The sequence below is a fragment of the Uloborus diversus genome, unplaced genomic scaffold (assembly GCF_026930045.1).
Source record: "Uloborus diversus isolate 005 unplaced genomic scaffold, Udiv.v.3.1 scaffold_1516, whole genome shotgun sequence".
Classification (NCBI taxonomy): Eukaryota; Metazoa; Arthropoda; class Arachnida; order Araneae; family Uloboridae; genus Uloborus; species Uloborus diversus.
Genome location: NW_026558228.1, coordinates 3,347 through 20,635, shown reverse-complemented (window position 1 = coordinate 20,635; position 17,289 = coordinate 3,347). Strand labels below are relative to the sequence as shown.

General features: G+C 37.0%; 1 protein-coding gene across 1 annotated transcript; it reads right to left on the bottom strand.

Annotated features, from left to right (window-relative positions):
• Nucleotides 1-5,073: 5,073 nt before the first annotated feature.
• On the bottom strand, nucleotides 5,074-16,871 carry LOC129233056 (uncharacterized; the record flags this gene model as incomplete). Its single annotated transcript, XM_054867136.1, has 2 exons — nucleotides 5,074-5,124; nucleotides 15,605-16,871. Coding segments are annotated over 2 exons (1,318 nt in total), but the record flags the coding sequence as incomplete, so codon positions are not given.
• Nucleotides 16,872-17,289: the final 418 nt, after the last annotated feature.

The following is a 17,289-nucleotide window of genomic DNA, read 5'->3' as shown; positions in this document are numbered from 1 at the left end:
GTTCAACAACTACAGTGGAATCATTGCAGGGACTCTAGAACAAAAGCTTTTCTGTTTTTCTTTTTATTTTTAACAAAACATTTTTTGTCTTGCAATTTCAGTTTAGTGACTATATTTTCGTTGGCATTGGCACTTTTACTGCTTATATTCTTTTAATTATATTATCATTTCATGCAAAGAAATTCTTTTCGAAAAATCTACGAACTTTGGTCGGAAGCGAAGCTAAGAAATAAATTACACTTAATGAAAAATAAAACGGAGCACAGTAATGAGCCTCTGATTGATTTTCTTGTTAGACATTTTCTACTTCATGTTCTCCGGTAATCACTTAATATTTTAATGCAGTGAAACTTTCAAATTTTTTTTTTCAATCACGTGGCATCAATGATTCTGTCTCTCACCGATCGAATGCATTATAGAATACAAATCACACTTCACAATAACACTGAAATCGCGTGCTAGGCCTAAAAGCCGGTATCTTCACATTCCACTGGAAGACAATAACTGGGAGCATTGTCGTCTGTCTGGCATTCTATCATAAAATGGGACCATCACACCAACTTCGAACTCAGATCTTCTGTTCCATCGGCAGAGCAGACGATGTTTGTTAGTGCTTGTGGGTAGCCACGACAAGTGATTGTTTCCGGAAACGTGCACAACCGTTGTTGGTTTCACGGTAGGATGTCTGCTAGAAGAGAAAATCGAGTTTCTATTTTCCTTCCAGAGCTGCGATCTCCATCTTCATCTCCGGATCTTGGGATGTTGCAAGCAGAGCCATCTATGAGTGACGAGCGATACTAAATCGATAGTTGCGCTCGGAAGAAGAAATTTCTATATAAGGCGGGGTGCTCGTTTTCTTTTTTCCTCCGAAAACACAGGATTTCCTTCTACACAGTGATAGAATCCTTTGGAAATTTTCAGTAGTGGCACTTCTCCCCCCGCCCCGTGACAGTCACTTTGATGGACATATTTTCTTCTTTTATTTTCCTATTGAAATAAAAGTGTTCTATTTACTAGAAAAAGATACGTATCAATTTCCGGATGTATATAGCCCGACCCCCCCCCCCCCCCCCCTAGTTTTTAGCCTGCCTTTCCATAAAAGTAAAAGAAAGGAGAGAAAAAAGCATGAAATAAGGCTTAAGGCATCTTAAAAATATCGCTAAAAAATGAAAAATAAATAAAATATTTTAAAAATAGCAGAAAATTAAAAATTGGAAGTAGGATTTTGAGATGGGTAAAAGGTGTGTCTGATCTTGTTATCTATCCTTCTATTTGAACTACTCTTCTACTTGAAAAAAAATGTGTGTATTTAAAATAAGCAAGGTTTTAGAACTGATTTTTCAATTTTTGCTCTTTGATTCGGCCTTCGCGGGAAAATTTCGCTAATTTGGAAATTGGCACGGTTATCAAATTTTTGCATGAGATATTTTATTTCAGTAACCATGTAGTTTTGTGGTAACCCTATGCAAATAGATATTACCCTATTAAAATAATCAGTTATCCAACGTTTTTGTGTGGACTCCTTTATTAAAATTGGTTTTGTTTTTCTATTATTTTTATGTAGATATTGTACATTTCTTACTTTTATTTTTTCATTTTTTGCTTTATTATTTTGTTTTGTAATCAACTAATTCCAATTTGTTTGTCCTTCACTTTGTTTTTTTCTGCATTTCTCCATTTGGTACATCGCTTCCATACATAGTTTTTCCTGTCATATATAGTATTTACTGCTAATTTATTTAGAGTGGTTTCATTTTTGGACTATTTGCATTGTTAATGGCTTTTCTTGAAAATTTATTACTTAACGGTTTTTTTTCCTGATGGAATTATATAATAAATTTCGGCTCCAGGCGACATTTTGTCTTTTTTTGTTTTGTTTAAATTTCTTTTCTTTTTTTTTTTTTTTTTTTTTTGTATTTATATTTGCTTCTGTTCCACCGTGTTGCTTCTCTCGGATGACTTTTCATCCAGAAGCTCATACTTCTTTGCATTGAAAAAGGTGTTCCTTGTAACACCGAAACACGTGTCTGCTGTAATTGGCATTTTTTGTGCTTCAAAAACGTTGGAAAACTGATTATTTTAATTTTCAGCACAAAGGTATTTATTTGTTAGATATTACCCTATTCTTTTTTACGCAATCAAAGATAAAAAAACTTTCTCGCGCTGACACTGGTGCCAAATATTTAACGGCAATGAATTGATATCGCCAATTTCCCAATGGGGTTGTTTCCATCAGTCAAAAGTACTACTTTTAGTCACTGAAGCTGATAGAATGAGCAAAAAAATTGACATGGTGAGAGGAAAATATTTTATTTTCAAAATGTTTAATTTTTAATTAATTTTTTTAAATGTCCGATTTTTCAAACAAGACATGGACTTTATGACGTCACAAGTGATGCACTTTGGCGTGCAAGCCACTGGTGCGCTGAATGCTAACGCTTGCTGTCTATCGCGTTTCCACATTATGATAATTCAGATGAAAATTAAATATTGCGCTCTGCGCTAATGGCATCAATGAATGGCATTTCAACCGTTGTGATGTCATGTGCAGAAGCGTAAAGAATGAAATTGAATCTGCGCAACGATTAAAATATATTTTTAAAAATATTAAACTTTGTCAAATCATTCAAAAAATGGTCAGATCCTATGCATGATCTTTCAGAAAAAAATATTAAAATTTCGGAACGACCCCATTATCGAAATCTTCCCGCTTTTGCGAATAGCAGCTGTATTGCGCTGTAGATTCAAGAATTCGTAAGACATAATATCGAAGAAGTTTCATGATGGCCACAACATACTAGTTAATGGTGATTTTCGTGTTTAGCGAGAAGAAATACTTCGGAAATAACTGATTGTGAGCCGGATATATTTCTGGTATTGGGAGTGTTATTGATCAAAATTATTTCCGCAAAAGTTGTTTCTCAGTTAGCGTAGTGTCAACGCACGGAAAAAAATCTGTCGTCGTTAACTTTACTACAGCGCAGATTACATGCACTAAAAAATCAATAAAATCTGCATAAAAATGTGCACTAAAAAATCAAAAAATATGCCCTAATTTTTTGTTTTTAATTATTTACGTAGACAAAAGTTACAGATAAAAATTGTATGAAGAGAACGATTGGTATTTTTTTTATTTGTTATTTATGGTCTCCTCCCTCCCCCCTCCCCCCCCATTTTTATTTTTTTTTATTTTGTAATAATCTTAGGCTCCAAATTAATTTAAATATACTATTTTTAAGAGTTTCAAAGCTATCACTGGAATGAAAAGAAAATAAGTAGCTTAATGGATAAACAATATCTAAGTCATTCTCTCAAACTGTTAAGCATCGAGTTCCGGTATATTAAGTTAATTTTTGTAATTTACTTGATTACTAATTTTATTTCAAAGTCAAGCAGATTTTTTTTTTTTCCAATATGTCCGAGTAAGTAACAGTTTCCAATATGTTGAGTAATTTTCATCTCCCCCCAAAAGGGGGGAGATGAAAATTACTCAAATTAATTACAACAAAAATATCTTCAAAAGTAAAAATTTTCGATTTGAATACGAAAAATATACAATCAAATAAAGGACTATTTGTATAGTATACAAATAGCTTTTGACAAAAATCCTAATTTTAATCGAAACATTGTTACCAAAAAATTTCTTTTCTAGAAAATGTTTTTTTCCCCTCTACCTTTGTCCAAAAAAAAAAAGATAAATAAACTAAAATAAAAAGAAAAAAAAAACTACAATTGAAATTTGAAAATTTTGTTTTAACAAATGCTTTAAGGGGCATTCCAAGGTATTTTTGACATTATGTAGAGTCCGTAACGTGACCTTTTTTTACCATAACTTTTTAATTTACCATTTGATTTGCAAATTATTTTACTTTGAGCTGGTGTATTGGTAGGAAAAGATCAAAATAAAATAATGTGCTAATCAAACAGTAAATTAAAAAGTTATGGCAAAAAAAGGTCATGTTACGGACTCTACATAAATGTCAAAAATACCGTGGAATGCCCCTTAAACGAAAAATAAAATTTGGGAATGAGTTGTCCTTGCTGATGTTTTTTGAGCAGCAAACAGGATGTTCGTTTTAAACAATTTAAAAGTTATTAGTGGAACCGGATAAACCGATGGAGCGACAGATACATTTACTCTTCTCATAACTCTACATTCAATTTATTCATTTGTTTATTTATTCATTTCTATTTTTTTCCCTTTATTTTTGCTCACTCTCTCTCTCTCTCTCTCACTCTTTTTCATATTACTGTCAGAAAGTAGACGAAAAAAATAACCTTCTTCTGAAATGTAGCAATGTGACTCCACTATTGTGACAAGTCTGTAACTTAAAAAAATCCCTTATTATAGCGAACAATTCGTAGCATATCGTACGCCTCCCATTAGGCTTACTTAAAATATATGTGTAATGGGGTTGTTTCCTTTAGTCAAAAGTAGTATTTTTTGTCACTGAAATTGGTAGCATAAGCAAAAAAAATGACATGGACTCAGAAAATACTTTCATTTTCCCAACAGTTATTTTTTAATTAATTTTTTAAAATGTCCGATTCTTCAAACAAGGCGTGGTCTTTATGACGTCACAAATGAAGCACTATGGGGCATCTTTCTACCGCATTTCCACGTTATGGTAATCAAGAAGCGAATTACAATTGTGCTCTACTCTTGCTATCAACCATATCGTTGCCAATACACGTGAGTAAAGATTCGAATGGCAACACTGAATGGCAGTTCATCATTTGTGATGTCATCGGCAGAAGAGTTAAACGATAAAAGAGCGACAATTGAAGTAATTTTTTAAAAATATTAAACTTAAAGAAATTATTTAAAAAATGGTCAGATTCTATGTTTTTAAACATGCTCTTTCAGAAAAAAAATACTTTTAAAGTTTTGGAAACGACCCCATTGGAAAGTTTGGCACCTTAAATGAGATAAAAATAAGACAGAATACATTTTTGAACTTTATAAATATTTAATTGATTTATGTAAAAGGTTATCTTAAAACAGTTATCTCTTCTTCCTGGATACGTGTGGTACAAAAAACAAAGTAATGCAGTTCAAAGCAAGTAACAAACTTAGCAAATAGAAGATGTAATCGTAAATACCAAATCCATCTCTGAAAAAACCTGAAAAAGCAAATTTTAAATTTTAAAAATTGCAAACTATTTTAAAAGTAATTTTAAAAAAAAGAATGTTATTTAAAAAAATTTAACGTACAGCAGTGGCGTAGCCATGGGGGGGATAGGGGGGTTAGAACCCCCCCCCCCCCCATGAGCCCCAAAAAAATTTTTTGCGAAGCCCTCCTCAGGAACGCAATGGAAGAAAGAGAGAAGATTTCGTGTGATGAGGGCTTTCTTTCTTATGACGGCAGTATTGATTAAGGTATTTTCAAAGAAGAAAATTCGTTTATAATGTCTTTTGTTGTTTAATTCATGAAAAGTAATATATATATATATATATATATATATATATATATATATATATATATATATATATATATATATATGTGTGTGTGTGTGTGTGTGTGTGTGTGTGTGTAAACTCGAGGGCATAGTTTTACTTTAAACTTCAGAAAAAATTAACCCCCCCCCCCCCCAAGGATTTTTTTTCGCTACGCCACTGACGTACAGGGTGATTTAAAAATAATGGTGGGGTTTTATGAGGCTATCAATTTGGGAACATTGGATTTACAGCTCTCTGGTGGAGCTTGAATGAAAGAGCGAGTTGTAAAGTTTCAAATAGCTATCGCTAGATGTCTCTGCGTGTTATCGCAGGAGTGCCCACCTAGGGGGAATCATGGCGCAGACTGCGCCATTGAAATTTTTAGGGGGGTGTTAGGGGGTTGTTTAGGGTTAAGGCTGTATTTTCCTCTTTTTTGAGGGGGCTTCCGATTTGGGGTGGCCTTCATGGTTTTGGGTGGGGTGCGCCTTTGCTCTTAGGGGGGGCTGGACACCCCTGGTTATCGTATGCTTCCCACTTGTTGTTAGTTATTCAGTTTAGTCAAAATGGCGATCAAGTGAGAGGTGATTTAGAATTTGATGATTAGCTTCCCTGGGTCACCAGATCTAACACCATGTGATTTCTTAATGTGGGAATGTCACTGCGTGCATGCTAAAATATGCGTGGCAGGAGTGATATCGTTCAGGCGTCAGGAGGAGGGCACGTAGAACCCGAATTATAACCTTGCCTTTGTGTTCAATAAAATTGAACGTTGCCGATTCTAAAAGCTATATTTGAAGCCTTTCTCCTTTCGGCGAAAAAAATCATGCTGCAAAACTGTTCTCATAATAAGCGTGTTTAACAAAGGATATGCAATGAACCCGCTGATAATGGCAGGAGAAGTTTTTTCTGATATCATCCCTTTACATTGCAATCTGCAATTGACCAATTCTACTTCCTTTGAACTATTCCGCCTGAACTAAGTAAGGAGCAGGTCCACAGTTTTACGCGCAATGATCCGCTTGTCTTCCCTGTTTTAGGAGTTTTCCAATAGATGCTTTAAGGTTCCTGCAATGAGCCGGCTTGTTGGTCAACAAATAAACAGATTGGCTATATATTTTAAAACATCCAAGTGATCATGACAAACCGACTAACTACAGCCTAAAACTGCAAACTTCTAATTGAGAAATTACCGGGGAAGAGCCTCAAACCCCTTATAAGTACATGAATGTTATACACTTACGACCCCCTTCTGATTTCTTTAGTCATATTTTAAAAATGTCCCCTCCAAAACCAAAAGCTGGATTTCAGATTGCATATCGTCGTCTTCTGGAACAGGGGTTCCCATTTTTTTCCGACTGGCGGCGCTCTTTGAAGAATTACAATTTTCTCACGACACCCGAGTCTAGTTCTATTAAAAACATATTATTGTTATTACCACGGACATTTTACGGCACCCCTCATCTCTCCTTGCGGCACTCTAGGTACCGCGACACCCAGTTTGGGAACCCCTGTTCTAGAACATTTAAATGTTAAACGTTCGCTCGTAGCACGACTTACTGGGAAAGCACTTATTTTCGCGAGGCTTTATTTTTCGCGAGCCCGTCATAATAGCGAAAATTTAAGGCTCGTGAAATACACTCCTGTTTGTGAAAATTGCAACACCATGAAGGAAGCATCATAGTTGAATGAAATTTAATACACAGTTGAGTGATAATGGTACAAATAAATGATTACATTTTCAAACCAAACAAACAATAAAAAGAGATAGAAATTAGAATTTTGTGTGGCCACCACGCGCCACAATAAGAGCTGCTACACGACTCCGAATGAAGTGAAACAAAGTTTGAACATCTGCCTGCGGAAGAGCATTCCATATTGTTTGTGTGTGCAACCAAAGTTCGTCTGTCGAAGCAACAGGACGAGGATCACGAGCGAGACGCCGCCCAACGAAATCCCACACATGTTCAATCGGTGACACATCGGGGAATATGCAGGCCAAGGATCTGCAAGGACCTGCTGCGAATCAAGGTAGGATTTGACAGTCCTGGCGACATGTGGACGGGCATTATCCTGCTGGAATACAGTCCCTGGCAATCCTTGCAGGAAAGGAATAGCTTGGAGTTGTAAAACTTCGTTTATGTATCGGGTACTGTTCAAATTGCCCACAATTCGTAGCAATTGTTATCGTCCATGATATGCTATGGCACTCCAAACCTCCGGGCGTTTGACCACTGTGGCGTTCGATAATACACTCCGGAATGTGCCGTTCATCGGCATAGCGCCTGACACGAATTCGGCCATCATGGTGCCACAAATTGAAGCGGGATTCGTCAGAAAAGACGACCTGCTGCCAATCAGCACGCCAGCTCCTATGCACATTGGCTCATTGTAGCCGCAGACGGCAATGGTTTTGCGTGAGAGGAATCCTGTATAAAGAAATCCTTCCGCGCAGCCCACGCTGCAGCAGACGTCTCCGAATTGATGAAGCACACAATGAAACACCTGTAGATGTTGACCACTGTGCTGCCAATTGTCTAGAAGAAGCTGTGCGGTCCGTCAGCGCCATACGCACCAGGTGTCTGTCATCGCGAGCTGGCGGGGGTCCATTTCGGGGTCCACTCCCGGATTTCCGAGCTGTCCGACCCTCGTCCGTCCACTGCTTCCAAACACGCATAATTGTGCTGCCGTTACGCTGCACACGAGTGGCTACTGCACGATAAGACAATCCAGCTTCACGAAGGCCGACGATTCTGCCCCGTTCAAATTCCGAAATTTGCTCAAATTTCGCATTTTTTCGTCGAAGAGGCAGTTAACGTTTACTCTAGCATATAACCACCGATAATCATACACGCCTCGCTACAGCCGTCTATTTATATTCAGTTCGATCTGCCGTTCAGAGGGCGCAGCTCAGCATACGCATGCGCTACCGGTCTGCAATTCTAATCATTTGCATTTCATGCCCTACTTTACATTTCCTGCAATTTTCAGCTCACTCGCGTAAGTCCTTCGTGGTGTTGCTATTTTCACAAACAGGAGTGTATCTTTTTCGCGGCAGATTTTTCATGTTCATACAAAATTCACGAAATTTTCAGCTCGCGAAATCATCGATATTTTCCTTTTTCCGAAAATTACGGTGAGCGTAAATAAGTGCTTTTACAGTATTAAAAAGGGAATATGTTTTCGGAAAAAGGAATATGTCGGTTTATTGGAAGCCCGTCTAGTTGGCGTGTCACTCGGGTTTTTTTCAATGACGATCTTATTTAGGGCTTATTTTAAGAGTTGGAGTTGCATTAGTAATACGGAGAAAAATCATGCTAGGTATTATTTTATAATTAGGCATTATTTTCGGGGAAGCACAGTGTCGAGGAACCAACAAAACAGTCAAAAGTCAAAATGAAACTGCAAGCTGAGAGTTATTACGTAATTATGTGTCATGGAAAAACGTTTAGCAAAATAAATATCTCAAAAGATCCTTTAACGCAATAAAATCCCTCTGTCATAAATGAAACCGCTGGATAATAAATCAGCAATAAATTTCAGATTGAAAAAAATTACTCAACGAATTAATTGATGTACATTAAGATGTTGTATTAAAAAAAAAGCACAAGTGATGTTACACTTTGAAGGAAAGGGGCCCGCGAAGCCAGGGCTAAGGCAAGAAACCGATAGACCGGTTATGAAATCCAGAGACTGTAGTTTCGTTCTTTTTACGGACTCATGAGTCTGGAATAGTTATTAAGCGAGCTGGAGGGAGATGTCATCTCATCAAAGCTTAGAGTGCCAACAAACCGGTTTCTAGAATAAATTTAGCACACCAGCAAGAGTCCGCCACAATTATGTGGTTTCACTCGTCAATCGTACAAAACCTTCTCTTAGTTTTAATATGTACGCAGTCCTGTTTTTTTTTTTTTTTTTTTTTTTTTTTTTTTCCTTGCAGATGTTTTTACAAAACCTTCAAAAAAGCTAGAAACTACTCCTTCTCTAGTTTCAAGCTGGAACTAGATAGAATGACTAGTTTCACTAGAACTAGTTGGAATGACAGTGGTGCAAGAGTCATTTAAAGCTACTTTAAAAGTAGTTACTAGAAGCTTTTCATAAGAGTTAATGCAATAATAGTAAAAAAAAGTATCTATAATTCAATACAAATCCTTCTCCTAAAGTTAAAATGTACGCAGTCCTAATTTTTTTGCGGAGATTTTTACAAAACCTTCAATTGCTTGAAACTATACTAAGGTCGGGATGTCCATAAATCATGTTACACCTTTTTTCAGCATTCTTAATCCCTCTCCACCCCCTCCCCGCCCCACACACACACACTTATTCACAGAGTGTTACACTTCACCTTGTCCCTCTTCCCTCCCTTTATCACATGTCACGCTATACTATATAATCATATTGTTATTTTTAACAATGCGTGATATCCCACTTCTTGCAGCCACGTCCCTCCCTAAGGCACAAACTGTCACAATTTCAGGACCCCCCCCCCCCCCCCAAAGAGTTATATTATTTGTGGACAACCCATTACGTTCATTCCAACGACAACAAATGTTAAGTAAATACTAAATAATTTCCGATTCTTAACGAAAACATGCTCTTCTGTTTTTTGACATGTGTTGTATTTCGTTCAATATTGTTTCAAAAAAAAAAAAAAAAATGCAACTCTACTCTTCCCGTTTCAAGTTTCACGTTCTTTTTGAAATATGCAAAGAAAAAAAAATGCATATTAAGGATAATCAGATGCAATAGATTGAGTGTGTGATTAATTTATTATGCTATATCTATAAAATGTCAACATCAAGTGCTGTGTCACGACAATTTCAGTAAAACATTCCTATTATCTTGGAAGTGTCAAATAACGCTGTGCAATCACAAAAGCAGAAAAGGGGGAGTTTTTGAGTTATGACACGATTCTTAACTGTCTTAAAAATTCTGGATGAACGATAAGAGTATTGCTGGTGTAGTTTCGATGAAAAAAGTTTTTCTGTAAGTATTCAAAAGAAATTCGGACAGTAAAAGTTTAGAGAAGTAGATGAATCTTCCTTTTGAATAAAACACTTTACGCGTAAAATGTAAACGATTACATTGTCTTTTCAATTCATTAATTATATTTGAAAAGTAAATATTTTAACTGCTACTTCGTTTCATTGCTTGTGAAATTAATTTGCAACGATTATCCACAATTAGGTGCCTTATTCCCGGCCGATTTGGTGCTTTTTATTGAGCCCCAAGCAGTTTCAGAAATTTTTCGTACCCGAAATCGCAGGTTCGTTCCTGAGGGGAGGGGGGTCACTCTTCAGCATGATCCACCCCCCCCCTCCTAAAATGGTTTTCTGTATCCGCCCCTGCATACAGGGTGATCCAAAAGTTATTACGAACTTTAAAAATGAATAATTTGAAAACGAATGAAGATAAAAAGATGCGTTTTGCACTGGACGAAAGAAAAAGAAGCCGGATTTTGTGTGGCAACGAAACAAAAATAGTTCTATTTTCAACCAACATATGGTGCCATAGCTTTTATTTTTCCATAATTCTTATAATACAATTTGACTTAGAGGGCTTTCTAAACGATGGACCGCATTTTGATGCATTTTAGCTTCGACTACTATTACCTGCTGTGCCGTTTCTCCTATTTATATCGTTTTTTGCTTTGCCTGATCCTACATCAGAAATCCGACAGCGCCATCTGTTGGTCGCCAACAGAACTATTTTTGTTTCCTTGCCATACAATATCCGGCTTCTTTTCCATCCGTTTAGTGCAAACCGCACCTTCTTATCTTTATTCGTTTTCGAATAATTCATTTTTAAAGTTCTTCCTGCCTTTTGGATTACCCGGTGTCTTGACTTCAAAAGAAAAGAAGCCCCAATCTGGCCGTTTCGTAAACGATTGAATAGTTCATAGTAACCCTTTATGATTTTACTAGTGGCACCCGCACGGCTTTGCCCGTAGTAGAAAATTAAAAGGTCCTTTGGTTCGCCTGTATATTTACAAATAATGTATGATGAATTTCTCGCAAATTGGCTTGCCCATGTTACGGTTCCACGCTATGATAACTTGGTAATTTACTCGCCCATCTTATGGTAATTTTGCTCGGGAAAATGTTCTTAAAATTGGAATAGAAAAAGGAAAAAAATCGAATTTTCGAAAAATCGCTTCGAGGTGCACACTTCCATGCTACAAATTAATTCTGTGCCAAATTTCACATGAAAATCGGCCGAACTGTCTAGGCGCTATGCGCGTCACAGAGATCCTGACAGACAGAGAGCGATCCGGACAGAGAGACTTTCAGCTTTATTATTAGTAAAGAGTAAAGATAAAGATAATGAATGTTTTGAAATTGTATTGTCTTTTTTATGTCTTGAAATTGCAATTTTTCTTTATGATTAGAAAGATTTTTTACGGGCTTATTTGTTCACTTTGTCGCACAAAGTAGTCAAAATACACTCTATAACAAAAAAAAATTGACACACCAAGAAGGAGTGATCTGATTGAGACGAAAATTGGTGGATAGGAAGACAATGCACAGAATAGTAAATGATTAAATTCTCAGAACAATTGAATAAATTATGTCACAGTTACAGTAACAAGTTCAATAAGGTATTGACCCGCCTCTAGCCTGGATACAAGCTGAAGCAAACACCGATAATGCTCCTGGAGGGTGTCCTGTGGTATTTCCGGCCAAATTCGTTCAATTGTCGGACGAGGTTATCAACATTCCTTGGCAGATGCAATCACCATCCCATCACATCCCAAACATGCTCGATGGGAGAGAGATCTGGCGATCTGGCAGGCCACGGAGGAGTTTGACAAGCTTGCAAACAGTTCATAGAAACACGTGCCGTATGTTATCTGGCATTATCCTGCTTAAAACCAGCCGAGAGTACTGTAAAAGGAACGGCAGCAAAACAGGTCTTAGGATGTCATCGACGTACCACTGTGCAATAAGTGTACCTCTAATTACGACCAAAGGGGTCCAGTTATCAAAGGAAATGGCACCCCAGAACATAATGCCTTGTTGCGGGCCAGTGTGGCGTGCAAAAGTGAAACCCGGATCCCTCCTCTGCCCTGAGCGTCTCCAAACACGTCTTCGATGATCTTCATGACACAGTTGAAAGAGAGATTCGTCGCTAAAGGCTATACGTCCCCAGTCGGCACCATTCCAACCTGATAGAGTCATATACCACTGTAATCTGGCTCGGCAGTGTGTAGGCGTCAGTGGCATGTGGCGTAACGGTCGGCGCGAGCGTAGATTTCGTTGTCCCAACCGTCTGTAAATGGTCAAGATGGACACTAGTGTTTGAGTTTAACGTCTGATGGTTCATAGAGATGAAGAAAGCGCTGTGACAGCTGATCGGACAAGCACTCTGTCATCACGATCTGTTGTTGTGACCCTAGGTCGACCGCTACCATCCTGACGCTGAACTCGGTTGCAACGCTCTTAACTAATTACTCACCACAGTCACGACGTGGTTAGCGAGTAGGGTGGTTCGAAAAAATCTATTTCTTTATTTTGAAATCGCGTTACCTCTCAAAAGTTGTAGTTTGGTATCTTCAATTGAGGAAAAATAAACACAAAATTCTAAGTTGACATCTTCAGTTCACGCATAAGGCTGAACGTTTGAAAAAATATGCTAAAAATTGAATTTTTCAAAAAATAATAAAATTAGTTTTGTTGTATTTTTATAACGCAACGGTCATAAACTGTTAGTATATAGCGTAGTTTGAACCTAAAAAATATTTTATAGCTTTTACATAAGATCTTTCGTTTGCGCATACGCCTTAAATTGGGCTAAAATCTCCTGCCCAATCTAAGGCGTATGCATGAACTTATGTAAAAGCTATAAAATATTTTTTTAGGTTCAAACTACGCTATATACTGACAATTTATGGCTGTTGCATCATAAAAAAGTACAAAAACACTGATTTTATTATTTTCTGAAAATTTTAATTTTTAACATATTTTTCAGCCTCATAAAGATGGCAACTTAGAATTTTTATTACTTTTCCCCAATTGAGGATACCAAACTAAAACGTTGAAGATGTAAAACGATTCCGAAATAAAGAAATCGATTTTTTTCGAACGATTAGCGAGATCAAATAGTATTTTTTGGCCAATCAAGTCTACTGCTGAATTAGACTAACCGCGCTGTTACCATGAGTGTATGGAAGCAAAGCTGTTCCACCGGGCTCACCAGAAAATACGAGAGAAGTTATAATCACAACCTGACTAACCACGAGGTGTAACCAATAAACTTTTTCCGAACGCAGTCTTAAAATATGTGTGGAGTAGTTTTTAAAAAAAATTCTAAGTTACAGATACACTGTTAAAACTACAGGTTGCATTTGGCACTTTTCAAGGGTGAAAAGCTTGTTCACCAGCGGCACTCTTTACGGTGCCGAAATTGCACCCTTAACACGGGGCGAAAAACCGGCACCCTTCACCCAGCGTGCACCGCGGTGAAAAACGGAATCCTATGGCAGAACATTGGCACCCTCTGTTTCCTGTTGCTGAGCCCCCCCCCCCCCCCTCGGTTTTGTGTGCATTTCCGTAAACAATTGTATACATTATTGTTTATTATTTTGAGTTATAAAAAACCAAGTCTTGGTACATTTTCACCATTGAATAGTTCTGAAAATGATTAAAACTTGTACTTTATGGCATTTGATCACATTTCAACTTTCGAACATAGTTTAGAAGTGTTCATGACTTAAATTTGTCTGCCGTGCACTAATTTTCGTACATCCACTTGGATTGCTCAGTAATTTTAATATGTTATTGGCATTTACTGCAGCACGATCGTACCGAAAATGAAGAGCGTAGGTACTATTTGTAAATCATTTACACGAACAATAAATACTCAATTATATTGCAATCATGGAAAAATAAAATCGTTTCATCCTGTTCGAAATTTTAATCAAAAGCACCATATTAGTACGTACGTATATATGATTCGACATTTGAATATCCATATAGAATATAGAAGAGCACAAGTCTTTCGATAAATTAAAAGCCAAAACAAATTCTAACGAGTTATTCATTCTTACTATTACTAGAGTGACGAAAAAAGCTCCGTCATTCGCTCTAAGCAATAACGCCGATGAAACTTAGACACGAGATAATAAATTTAAAAAAAAATTGAGACGGAGAGAAAATTTAAATTTTTCTCAATCCGCTTTCGTTTTTTTTTTTTTTTTTTTCGTGCATTTATGTTTTTGTTACTTGCATCATCGTAATTAGAGTTTCCGTTCACTTGCTGACAATCACATTGCTAACAATAAATCTCTTAGTTAAAAATCCGCGAGATTGTTGACAATACAAGCTAGTAAAACCACATAGTCAAAATTAAGAGTTGAAATAACTTTCAAATATCATCTAATTTAAGCATTTTGTTTATTAAATGTTACTTATCCGGTGCTGATAGCTATTTTTAGGTAACATTTATGCATGATAGAAATAGCAAATGTACGTAACGACTAACTGAAGAAGCAACATACCTTTGAAATACTTTTAAATATGTTCGAAAGCCTTAAAAGCTACACTATGATCAAATGCCTGTACTTACGCGAAACTTTGAAGAGTAAATCTCAGAAACTTATGAGTTTTAATCCAATTTCGTACTTCATTCAATGGGAAAGTGCATGTGCGTAGTTATTCTTGCGTCCGCCATTGATTGTGGTTGAATGATGTCAGAGCGGAGAGCGCATGCGCCAGCGTTTCACCCATACATTTAGCAGGTCCGTTTTCACATTTATTAGCGTCATTCAACTTGATCACATTTCCTATCCTCTATTGCACCCTGAGGCCCCGTGTTTTCACCCCAGGGAGCCAAATAGTTAGTCAAAGGCACTCGTAGTTTTGACAGTGTAGACTGAAAGGGTACTAACAGCTTTCCTGAAGGTTTATCAGTACGAGGCTACTTTTGGGGATTTTCTTTGGAATTAAAAAAGGAGTAAATCAATAGTACTCATATTCGACAATTGTTTGGCACCAATTTGTTCTTGTTCAAGCCAAAGACGTGGTTAACTTCATCAAATTTTGCTTTTCATTATTTATATCTCGTCTATATTTCCCGTGAACGCAGTATAAGTAGATTGCACACAACAACTCTTTTATTTGAAAAAGGTCGTCAAAATCGTTAGCTAATAAAAATGAAAGGGTGTCTTACCCACTAATGGCGAGATGGTCAAATACAGTGGCCCCGTAATAAAATGACAAGATGAAATTGCCATTGCTTGTTTCTCTTCTGGGATATAATCGTTTATCATTAGAGGAACGAGAAATGCAATACATGCCCCTGGAAGAGACCACGCTCCAACCAATAACACCAGCACAGCAGTACTACTTGCCCATGGCATGATTCCATTGACCAACGCAGTAAGTAAGAGGCATATAATTGTAAAGCTATGGCTTTTCATCCCTGATTTATCTTTTATCCATCCCATACTGGCACTGGTGACAATGCCTACCACAGAAATGCACAGTAAAAGATATTTCCCATTGTCAGTATCAACTTGAATATCTCTTGAAAAATCTACGATGATTGCCATGTAAGCAATGTACGAAAATCCATAAGCACTGTCGGCCAGCAAAATAAGCATAAATGCAGGGTCTAAATACACCCATAAAGTAGATTCGTTGCGAATAGAATTGCTTCTAGAAAAAATTCGTTCTTTTAAAGAATAGCATAAACTTTTACTTTCAGAGCCTTTCCCCAAGATGGTAGGTGATAGTTCTTGAGAAGTTTTGCAAGCTTCTTTCAAGTTATTTTCTGTGCCATTCCTGCACATGTGCTTCGGCTCTGAACAAGCTACACTATCCGTAACTGTACATCGAATTTTTGTTGCAGAAAACAACGCATTTTCAGGCTGTTTAGCCATGGCAGAGCCTATTAATAGCTCTAAATTCTTAGGATTACACGTACATGTATGAGAAGAATTTAAGCAGTTGTTGCAATAAGGCTCTCGACAGCTTTTCTGTGAATATCTATTTTCAAATGAAAAGTTAGTCTTCGACTTTGCTTCGTTGTTTGAAACTTCTTGGTCTATGGAAAATACCTTAGTTCTATTATACGTAACTACTGGGAGATAGTCATCATTTTCTGGCGTTTTAGTTGTGGAACTTTCTGAATCAATTGGTCTTTTAGTGTTCAGCGTAACGGATTTTGTGTCTGAGAAATTTTGATCCTTTAGCATTAATGCCATTGGAATGCAATGCATTGCTATTCCACCTATCAGTAGAAACGTTCCAGATAAACCGTAAGTATCATGAAAAAGGTCGAAAAGAAGAGGTAAAATCGCCGTTCCAACATAAGCTCCCATGTTGCAAAAGCCCAGTGCTGTGGCTCTCAGTTCAAAGAAGTACTGGTTGCAAATGGCGGGAACAATGAGGGATGAAAATCCAAAGCCGGTACCTATAAATAAAGTTAAGTCAATTTAGTAAAGAAAAATGGAAAGGAAAAATTACTTTTATCTTTACTAATAATAAAGCTGAAAGTCTGTGTCTCTGGATGTCTGGATTTCTGGCTGTCTGTGTCTCTGGATCTCTGTACGTCTGTTACGCACATAGCGCCTAGACTGTTCTGCCGATTTTCATGAAATTTGGCACAGAATTAGTTCGTAGCATAGAAGTGAGCACCTCCAAGCGATTTTTCGAAAATTCGATTCTGTTCCTTTTCTATTCCAATTTTAAGAACATTTTACCGAGCAAACTATCATACCGTGGACGAGTAAATTCCCAAATTTTCATAATGTGGAATTGTAACATGGGCGAGCAAAATTTATTTATAAAACACGAATAGCGGGAATATTTTAAAGGGTGAAATTTAACTGCCTTGCAGAGTAAGAAATTTAA